We start from the raw sequence: 11,763 nt of genomic DNA on the forward strand, positions 1-11,763 counted from the left end.
ACTGAAGCTTTCCATCCAAATTCGGACCACTGTATAGGACACTTACAAAAATTATGATCAGATCAAGTAGAAGCCTGAAGCTTTCTGAATTGTACTTGGTCTTACATCATCCCCATTGCTCTTGAATAAGAAATTATTTTTGTAATCCACCTCTGGACCAAATATGGTCTTCCTGATCATTATGAAGATGGGAAACAATTCTTTAAAGATAAGGGCACTAAATTAATCTTTCATTTTAGCCTAATTTCTTCCATCATTTAAAATGAAATTTTAAATAAACCACTCTTGACTGCAGATAATGCAGTTACATCACATATAGTATATAACTATGACAGGCAGATAGAAAGATAGATAGACACTAGATAGAAAGACCTTTCTCGGTTGAAAAACTTTTTAGAGAAGAAAGAATAGTAAGACAATAGTGGTGGAACAGCTAGTAATGAAATTTGATAAGGGATAAGTTATTGTTAAGGCACTGAACAGGAGGAGGGAAAAGGAATTTGGGGGAAGCCAGAAGGAACTGCATAGTGTCTTTGTAGATCTAGATAATACCTCTGACTGTGTGCTTGGGGAAATGAACTATGATACTGCACGAGGAAGCCAGAACTGCCAAAGAAATGCAGTAGAAAAAAGTTTTTGGTGTCTCATAGTTGAGACTGAGGTGTTGAATATGGATGTGCTACTCCAGGGATCACTTCTCAGCTCTTTCTGCACTGCATTAGTTATTAGGAGGCTACCATATGAAGAAGACCCCATGGATTATGATGTTCACAGATGACGTTGTATGGATGAGTAGAGGTTTGGAATGGAGAGGAATACAATTTGCTCATCACAACTTCATTCTTTTACATTTAATTAACACCTTGGTATGACACAGATTAATCTTGATCTTTGGATTTCAAAACCTTTAGTTGTGAAAAGATATTTCCTCTCAGGAAAATGTTGGTATGTTGTGTTTCAGTTTTTAAAGACAAATTAATCCATAGTTTACAACACAATCACATTAAAGGACTTGTAGTAGTAATTTATTAATCTGTATCCATAACAAAACTTGTATCAGTATCCGTGAAACACTAGTAAATATCCATCTTTAACTGTCAAAACAAAACAACTCACAAATGGTCAATAAAATACTGTTCACTAACAATGTAAGCTATCCTCCAAGTGGGGACAGTCATTTAAAAAAAGTGATAGCAGGTATTTTCTCTATAAATGGCTATACCTTTGAGCTTTCAACCACAGGTTGAATTGATGCTCCTATTAGGTGTTCCTGCATTGAAATGAAGTCATTACGCAATGTGACAGGTACAGTATATGACCCATTTAGATGTGGATGATGGAACCCATCCATGATACACTAAGTGTTACCAAAGCACCTCCCTCAAACACATTGAAATCTATTTGTTAATCATTCTTTTTATGCTCACCATTCCTCTTCATTAATACAGATATTCTAATGTAACTGACCTAATATATTGTCATTGTTTATTGAATGTTCTGATATTATGATTCAGGTTTAACTGAAAAATCTGTGCTGAATGAACAAAAGAGTAAAAATGTTTCTGGATAAGGGATGCCCTGAATATTTTTTGGAGGGCAATGGCAAGTACTTGGAAATTCACCTGACTATACAGCAACAGATATATAAAAAAATATGAAGATATAGAAAAAAATATTGTTGACAACATAAAAAAGTAGATAAATAAATCATTTTTAAAAACTCAAATGACAATATTAAACATCTGATCTAATTTTAATGCAGGGTAAAATTGGCATCAATGACAGTGAAAAAGCAATTAATCTCTCTGTTAATTATTTTAAGATGGTCTGCAGGTTAGGTTTGTTGAAATGTGCCCTAGGTATGATTATGAGCTTGATTGGTTGTTCAGAAATTGAATGAGATAGGCTCCAGCACCCCCATAAGGACATGCAGAAGAGTAGATGAATAATTTATATATGGACAACAGGGCACAATGGTTTGAACGAATTGAGCTTGCTTTGATCTGGAAATTACCAATTCTCGACAATAAGGATCAAGAGGTTAAGGTTGATGCAGCGTTAGTTAGTGTGCATGTGCATGAGGCGCGGGAGCTGTCCTTTGTGCTGAAACTCAACTTCTGGATGTGTTCTTTGTGAGGCGTGTGTTGGAACAGAGAGAGCGAAAGAGTGGGAACGAGTCAAAGAGAGGGAGGGAAAGGGAGAGTGACAGAGATAGAGGGAGAGAGAGAGAGATAGAGAGAGAGAGAGAGAGAGAGAGAGAGAGAGAGAGAGAGAGAGAGAGAGAGAGAGAGAGAGAGAGAGAGAGAGAGAGAGAGAGAGAGAGAGAGGGGGGGGGGTGAAATATACAGAGGGAAGATCTTTCAGTGGAGAGATGAGAGAGATAAAAAGAGAGGGAGGGAGTGAGATATAGAGTGAGAGATAGATAGAGAGAGAGAGAGAGAGAGAGAGAGAGAGAGAGAGAGAGAGAGAGAGAGAGAGAGAGAGAGAGGGGGGAGGAGGAGGGAGAGAGATAAAAATAATGAGATATCCTTCACTCAGTGAAATAAAAAACAGTTGGGTGTCTTAGTTTCCTGCCATGCACAAACAATGATCAACCTTGATAGATGATAAATAGTCAAAATGATGGAAAATTAAACATGTGCGAGCCCTGGAGCAGAATGGAGGGGCTTTTCTTTAGGAAGTGACGCTGCCTCTGGTGCCTATTAATGAGGGACTCAGATTCCCTCCCCTCTGCTGGTGATGCAGTGAAGCTCCTCTGCGCACAAGGATGCTCTCTGTATAAAACAGGTTCTATTCCACACACGGATTACACTACACACGGGAAGTCATTGCGGCTTCTTTTTTTTTTTTTTTTTTTTTTAAACCAAGGAAAATTCCAAACCTCCTGAAAAGCAACATGCAAACTACAGAGGATGTGAGTTTTTGGAGATTTTTTCTATTTTCTTGCCTTTTTTTGCAGAGTTCCTGCCAAGACTTTGGAGGACAGACGCAATTTATTTGCACCTCAGTACCAAAGGATATGGACATATGCGCAGCCACTTTGCAAAACAGCGTCCCCGGCGAAGACTTGAAAAGCACCGTCGTGCAGTTGAGGGAGACGGTCTTGCAGCAGAAGGAGACCATCATGAACCAGAAAGAGACTATAAGAGAACTGACCTCAAAGTTGGCCAGATGCGAGAGCCAGAGTGGTGCTGAGGCTGGGGAAGGGCGGTCCGGGGGAAGAAGGAAAGAAGCTGGGAGCAAAAATACTATGGGTGATGTATCCAGGGGGCCCGCCGACACTTTGGCGCAACTCTCACAGACTTTGCAGTCCCTCAAGCAAAGATTGGAGAACCTTGAGGTAGGATGGCACTTCTGTGAACATATTTTTTTCAGATTTGATGCAAATATGTTCAAACTAAAATGATTTAGTTTATAATCTAATGTTTATAATACAATGGAATAAAATAAGAATCATCTGCATGAGATTGTATTGAAATACTGAGTTAAGATCGTGGTATTTAATATTTTCTTCAACAATTTTAGAGAGAGAAAATAGTTCCTACAGTGGATAAATATTCAAAGATAACACTTAAGACCTACAACTTATAATAGGTTAATTAAGTATTTTTAGTCATTTAAAAAAAGGGAAATATCTTTTAGTTTTTTATACAATATTGTATTCAACATTTTTTTTATTGTATGAATAAAATTTTAACAAACAATAAATTAATGGAAGTAAAATTGAAAAAAAAAACTAAATTCACACTGGTTAAGGTCCAATGTAGCACATTTAGGGATTATTTTTCCATTTTATATTTAACTAATTGCATGTCATTGATAGCACCAGATGTCCAATCCATTTTGATCAGAAGGTCAAACTAACATTTGTTCAATCTCTCTGTCAAAATGAATCAGATATCCTCCATCAGTGGTAGCCAGCGAGATAAATGAGTACGTTAAAGGGGTTAAAAAACACAAAAAACTAACAAACGTTCATTTGTGCCTCCCTGTGAAAGAGATTAGCTGTTTAGTGATGTCAATGGCAGCTAGTGAGTTAAATATGTCCCCTATAGAGTGCTAAAAAAATAGAAAAAATCTTGCATGGATGGTCAACGTATTGTAGAGACAAAGGTGATTGATTTTAAATAGTATTAAAATTACAAATCCAATTTGAATTGAATTTAAACTAAAAAATCCCAAATGAAAACCAATATGAAGTTACAAATGAAAAAAAACAAGGAATAATGACAGTCAATTGCATGTTCCTTCATTTTTTCAACCTTATTTTGCAAAATTCTCGCATCAGATGGACTTTTACAACCAGGCCTGGCCTGTATATGCATCAAAATGACTGCTCAATTTGATTCACCATGAATGGGCTGTCATTTGATTATGCTGGCGTATCAAAAACTCCATATTATGTGTTATTTCCTTAAACAAAGCTGAATAGTGTGTCCTTATCCCTCCATTTTTTCCACAGCAATTCAGTCGAAATAACAACTCGGTGCAAGCCAACAGCCTCAAAGACCTTCTCCAAAGTAAAATCGACGACTTGGAGAAGCAGGTGTTGTCCCGAGTGAATAGCATTGAGGAGGGGAAACCCGGACTCCGGAATGAGACAGCTCAGCGTGGGAGAGTTGAATCCACACTCACATCTTTGCATCAGAGAATCACCAACCTAGAGAAAGGTATGTGCAACCAAAACATATACAACAAGTTACCTTGCCAATATCTGGTAGGTTTAGAAAGGGTTCTTCGAGAAAGGGCTGTGTGAGATCAGATCTTTTCTGATTTGGCAGGTTCATCGACTCGTGAGGGAGCAAATATTTTGGGAGGCTTTGCTGTGCTTCCAGCAGATTAAACTATTTTATCCCTACATTTGAAAGCTAAAACTAAAAATGTGTTTAGGACAGCCCTGATCTGTTGGCAGTGGCGACTGTATAGTCGCACGAGATGACGGTTTTAAAACGTCACTACTCCTCAGATGTATTTATCAAATTGAGATTAAAGCAAATCTAGAGCGTTTCGATTGTGGATTTGTTGTGTAATGTATAATTCCAATGTACTAAATCCCTCGTGTGAGTGTTAGGATTGATCTGTTCACTGGACACTGGAACATTTTGATGTGAGATGAACAGAGAAAGTAGCTTCTGCTCATTAATTTCATCTGAATATTGATTCTAAAAAGATATCCCTGCAAAAGCAAAAGATACCAAGAGGGAAGTATCAAACAAAAAAAAACACAAGTAAACACTGCATTCTAATTGCAAATGTTAATATAAAAAGGTGTTAGAGATGAAATCATCAATGTTTAGCAATTGTCAGTTTTTCGGAGACATGTTGCAAAAGAATATGAAAGAAAATAGCTTGAAGGCTCTTTTGTTTAGCAATAACTTTTCATTTTGACAAATTTACAGAAAACACAACACTACAACCATTCCTGTCACAACATTTTCAGACACTGAATCAGATTAGATTGCATGGATTAGATTTCAGATTACTTATACATTCAAATTGCCATAGTCTGACAAATGAATACACAGATCTATTTAAATTTCAATCAAATGCTAATCTTTTCAGTAATAAATTCCCATAAATGGACTTATGGATGCCCTTATTGTCATATAAATGTGGTGCCAGTCCTAACTGGCTTTAGATGTGAGGTGGAAAACACGGCAGAATGGTCACCAAGAAAACCGAATGCATATATCGACAATCATCCATTTAGAGTCATGGCATGTATTATATATGCCATAGGAATCATTAGTCTTCAGTGAAACTAACAAGGAGAATCTGGAATGAAGCAGGCTGAGCAAGTTAACTGCACATGAGCCTCACTCACATCTTTTCCAACGTGTTGCCTACTCCGTCATGATGTACTATACATAGAGAATTGTTAGTAAGCTAATAAAAAATGAATTGAACAATTCTCAGATCAAATAAATAAATTACTTTTATGCTTTGGCTCTATAGCAGGGGTGTCAGACTTGGGTTGGTTCGTGGGCTGTGTTAAACGTCAACTCGATTTCATGTGGGCCGGAGAATTTTAGATATAATATTTAGATTTTTTATTTTATAAATGGATTAAAAGAACTGGATTAAAAGCCCTGAATATTCATTTTTTATAGATCTAAAACAATGTTTATTTAAGCTTTTTTTTTTAATATATTTTTAGATTTTACAAAATGATTTTTGAACTAAAAACACAGTAGAATTGATTTGAAAAAATTACAATTATTGATTTAAAAGGGGGATAATCAGGAAATGTAATATACATCTATACTCTTCATTTTAATTTGATCCTAGAATAGAAAGTCATAAATTACTTTCCCGGGCCATACAAAATGATGCGGAGGGCCAGATTTGGCCCCCGGGCCGCCACTTTGACACCTGTGCTCTATACTTTTGACTTAATCATAGTCAAACATTGACATTGAGGAATTTTGTATAATTTACTTGCCTTGTGTAGGAATGCAAAAGACTGCCTCTGTACTTAATAAAATGACTGTAGATCTCAGTGCCTATGTTTAAAAAAAAATGGAAACGGGTTAGGGAAACATTTGTGGATAAAGATATCCACCCGCAGTCTGCAAGATGACTGCATCATCTAAAATACTTGCCATGCAAACACAATTTTTATTTCCTCTAAACAGGTCAGCGGGAAAATAGGCCTCTGGATAAATTCCAGCTTACATTTCCACTGAGAACCAACTACATGTACGCAAAGGTGAAGAAAAGTTTGCCTGAGATGTACGCCCTCACTGTTTGCATGTGGCTCAAATCCAACGCATCCCCCGGCGTGGGCACACCTTTTTCCTACGCCGTTCCTGGTCAGGCTAATGAGCTTGTGCTCATCGAATGGGGAAACAACCCGATGGAGATTCTAATCAATGATAAGGTATTACATTTGAATGAATGACCTTATTGTAGTCCACATTTGACATTATGCCTCCGCCCTCGTAAAGGTTGCAAAACTACCATTCCTGATCAATGATGGCAAATGGCATCATATCTGTGTGACCTGGACAACTCGTGATGGTGTCTGGGAAGCTTTCCAAGATGGTGTCAAAAGGGGGAGTGGCGAGAACTTGGCCCCATACCACCCTATAAAACCACAAGGACTGTTGATACTTGGTCAAGAGCAGGTAATGTCTTTAAAGTGTTTTCATTTTCACATGTACAAGCAAGATTTGTTTCCCCAGGGCCAATGACAGGCCACAGTTGATAGAACTTGTTAGAGTTCAAATCTTGGTCCAGTACATTCATTCATGAATTTTTCATGGGAAAAAACCCTGTTAAGGGCCTCCTTAAGGTGAAATATAAACTGAAACCTGGGTCTGTTTATTACACAGTGACTGTAAACACAGTACAGAGTAAAAAAGTAAATAAACAAACACACATTTACACTAGGCCGCCTCGTGGTGTAGATTCCCATGAGTGGCGGTATGATTGTGAGTCCGAATGGTCGTTTGTCTCTCTGTGTGACCTGCGACTGGCTGGCGACCAGTCTAGTGTAGTTTACCTTTTACCCGCAAACAGCTGGTTTAGGCTCCGGAACCCCCGCAAACCTTTCGAGGATGGGCAGTAAGTAAGATGAATGAATGAAAAATTTACAATAAAATGTTGGGAGATGTAGTTGGCACAAGGTTGGCATTAAAAAAAAAAAGTAAAATAGAAAATGGTGTAAAAACAGTTCAGTTTATTTCAATTTTACAAGAAGTTATTGGAGTTTTTTCATTTCTTGTTCACTGAAAGCAATGACATGTTTATACTATATTTGACTAGATGTAACCAGTGTTGTTGGTGCCAATACTTTGCTACTTTTGTCATTGACCCTTTGCTGTTACCTTGGTAGTCAAATATAGTAGGGACAGAGTGGTCAAAACAAATACAGTTTTTTTTATACAGTAGTTTGTTGTTAAGTTGACAATCAACTTTTACTGTTGATTTTCCATAAATTTCGTTTGAATTTCGTTTAAATTAAGTTTGCCTGGTTGTTTGTTTTTATTTATTTTTACAATTTACATGGCTTATTGAGGTTTTTTTGTGACGTAAAGTTATAAGTGGTGTTGATTATCGATGGAACCAATTCAGGATTCGAGTGGGTGAATATGTAACTAATTTCCCTCTTTTTAATGGAAAAAATTCAGTCAATAAAGGTTGGTTCGAGTATAATTGACAAGATTAGTTGACATGTCAACATTGTACACAGCTTTAATTTACTTCTAGCTGAATGAAAAGTCCTCTCATTTTAAATTGTAAAGGACACTTACACAGTGATTCCATCTTAAAAAGCATCTCATTTGGACCTGAGTAAGTTTATGTAAATATTCTAATGGAATGGTACATAAGGCTCCTACAGAACTGGGTGACCTCAATTGGAATGATGGTTAATTAAACCTGTTTAGCATCATAGAGTGTTCTAAATATTGACAACCTGAGACTGTTAAAAGAAAATTCCATGCGAGAAGACATTTAAAATGGCAAAATCTGGAAACTAAATGAAGCACCATGATGATTTAGTGGCTAATAAAATATATTTACAACATATAAGTTAGTGTCTCACATGTCTAGCCAAGTGAAACAAACAAAAACTGTAAAAATTCCATAAGAAATTGTAAATGAGATTGAGATAATTTATTTTCTCCATACCAAATATGTGGCTCTTTTCTTCCCTTTTAGTGGATTTAAATGAGTTTGTCACAAGTACACTTCCAATCCATTGAGAAAGACAGTAGATGAGTTAAGGGACTAATTCAATCTGTTTTTTTTTTTTTTTGCTACAGGACACTTATGGAGGTGGATTTGACGCAACACAAGCATTTGTTGGAGATCTGGCCAATTTTCACATCTGGGATCGCAAACTATCCATGGGAGAAATATACAATCTGGCAACCTGCAGCAGCAAAGCACAAGTGGGTAATGTTTTTGCTTGGTTGGAAACCAGCCTTGAAATTTATGGAGGTGCCTCAAAGTGGACTTTTGAAGCTTGCCGTCACCTCAACTAAAGACTAGGTGAGAGAAGATCAATTAATTTGTTGAAGCCACAGTGGTCACGAGCATCTATGAAGGAAATGGAAGGAAACAGAAGCAAATATTTTAATGACTACTAGATACGGAGAAACTAAAAATAAAATGAGCAATCTTTTTTTCTTCAGATTTTCTCTTTTTGGAAAGCTGTCTTTGGTATTAAACATTTACCATATTATGATGCTTGAATGCAAAACAGGTTTATCTGTGGCCCGGGTTTGATGTTGGATGATATTCAATGCAACGGAAATGAAAGGTTCAATGCAGTAGAAGGTCATGTATTCTTTGTAAAAAAAAATTAAAAAAAAGATGTCCTGCAATTCAACCAAACATCTTCCTCCAGAGATTCCTTCTGTTTTGCTTGTGGAAGATTTTCACTGTGAAAACGGACAAGTCGGACTTCTTTAAAGACAATGTTTTCATCAACAGAACACTGGATTTTCTCTGTTTTCATCTTATGCCAACTGACGTTATTTCTTGTGAAGGTTGACATGCCCATTGCCAACATTCAAGCCTGAGTGCCTTGGGCTGTTGAAAAGAATCTCAGAACTTGCCTGAGTGCTTGTTTGTATTCATTTAATTTCTTTTAATTTCCTTAATGTGTTATCATAACACTTTTTTTTTGGCGTTGTCCTAAAATACAATTTATGAAAGAGAATGGAGCAGATGCTTGTACATTAATGGGAACGTTATCTGTATAGTAACAGCATGTCTTAACTTCTGTAAAATGCTGGGTAAGCATCTATGACCTTTGCTTTTACTGGTGGATTTTAGAATGGAAGTTTTATACAGTATTGTTATATGCTTATGGCATGGCAGCACTAACAGATGAAAAAGTTCTAGTTTTTGTAATAAATTGTGATACTTGACTCAAAAATGTTTAACATATTTATTCTTACAAGTCGTTGCATGTAGATGATGTCAATGCACGACCTTGAAAGAAAGAAGAAGAAGAAAAAACCTTTTAAGAATGGAAGCTGTAATTCAACTCAGTAAATATGGTTGAAACCTTTTTTTTTCCGTGTGTCTTATAAGTTGGTTATTTGTAGTAGAAGCTTTTTTGGGGTTGTCTTTACTATGTCAAAAAAATAATAATAAATGACAGTTCCATTGCCATGCCAATTTCTTTAGAATGTGGATGAAAACAAAAATTAAATAAACACAAACAAATCAAAATAAAACATACAATTACATCAATAATCGTCATTGAAATTGTATACTAAGTGTAGATTTTAATATACACATGATATAAAGCAGGGGTCGGGAACCTTTTTGACAAAGAGAGCCATAAACAATACATATTTTTGAACATTATTCCTTGAGAGCCATACTCAGAATTTAAAAGTACAAATACATGAAAATGTGAGCATTTATTATTCATTTCACCACTTTGAAAGTAAAAAAAAGTCTGAATTATTTTTGAGAACATTATTTCACTGTTGCTAATCAATGAGTATCAATGAGAGGATGCATGCAGAAGAGTCTAATGAAGAAAATTATGATTTAAAAAGTCGCTAGAGATAGTTTCGATGCCACAGTCCCATATTTTACCACACAGGTTTGCGGAGAGCCATATACACCCATCAAAAGAGCCACATATGACTCTCGAGCCATAGGTTCCCTTCCCCTGATATAGAGTAAGAAAAAGTAGAAAAAACACAAATGGACCCCAGCAGACAACATTTGAAAGCCTTCCTATTCAGTCATAACACATTCTATTTCAATTAACATCTGCCATTGATTTCACTTTCTCCTTTTTGTGAAGCCGGCGTACAGACATGGGAGGCAGCACATTTTGTCTCCAGTTTCCCTTTACAATAATCACACTGCTTTTCAACAAGACATTGCTATTGTAAAGACATCTTTCAATACGCGTGTACAGTTTCTGTGCAATTCAATTACAACTCAAATGATTTCCATCCTAGGCTACATTTTCTTTGTTGTTACCAAGGCTATTTAGTTCCACCACAGCCAGGTCAATTGTCCAAGTAATTGGTTTCCATTCACTAGCCTAGTTGTCTTGACATGGATGGGCTTTTCCCTAGACATGAGATAACATAGATCATACCCACTGTAGGGCCATTACCAGCAGCTAGTGTGACTCTTTGGCAGTTGGATTTCAGCATGGATTTGCTCTGTGGTGAGCTAAAAGTCACCTCCAAGCATAGGACTGTACATTTAATTCCTTTCACAGCCAGAGATCTGTTGACATACTAGGCTTAGGTAAAAATGTACTATTTTATTCCCTTTTCCCAGCACCACTGACCTCTAGCCTTCTAATCACCTTCAAAAACCTCATCATTAATATTTTAATGCTTCACGCATTGGTACCGATACAACACTTATGTGGCGTCATCAGTATCGGGAGTACCAAGAAAAAAAAAAAGGTGCTGATGCTGTGAAATATGTATTTTTTTAAACTTACCAATATACCGTATTTTCACGACTATAAGGCGCACTTAAAAGTCTTAAATTTTCTCCAAAATAGACAGGGCACCTTATAATCCAGTGTGCTTTATACATGGAAAAATAAATAAAACGTGTCATTCATTGAGGGTGCGCCTTATAATGCAGTGCGCCTTATAATGCAGTGCACCTTATAATGCAGTGCGCCTTATAATCCAGTGTGCTTTATATATGGAAAATAATTAAAATGTGTCATTCATTGAGGGTGCGCCTTATAATGCAGTGCGCCTTATAATGCAGTGCGCCTTATAGTCGTGAAAATACGGTACCCAAAATTGGTCATCA

At 36.6% G+C, this 11,763-nt stretch overlaps 1 protein-coding gene across 1 annotated transcript; it reads left to right on the forward strand.

The window, feature by feature from the left end:
* Positions 1-2,573: 2,573 nt before the first annotated feature.
* Positions 2,574-10,125, forward strand: nptx1l (neuronal pentraxin 1 like). The gene is made up of 5 exons (XM_077735248.1): positions 2,574-3,340; positions 4,463-4,670; positions 6,636-6,880; positions 6,948-7,127; positions 8,769-10,125. The coding sequence occupies exons 1-5, from the start codon at positions 2,897-2,899 to the stop codon at positions 8,988-8,990; spliced, it is 1,299 nt and encodes a 432-aa protein (XP_077591374.1). The 5' UTR covers positions 2,574-2,896; the 3' UTR covers positions 8,991-10,125.
* Positions 10,126-11,763: the final 1,638 nt, after the last annotated feature.

The sequence above is a fragment of the Stigmatopora nigra genome, chromosome 15 (assembly GCF_051989575.1).
Source record: "Stigmatopora nigra isolate UIUO_SnigA chromosome 15, RoL_Snig_1.1, whole genome shotgun sequence".
NCBI classification, from domain to species: domain Eukaryota; kingdom Metazoa; phylum Chordata; class Actinopteri; order Syngnathiformes; family Syngnathidae; genus Stigmatopora; species Stigmatopora nigra.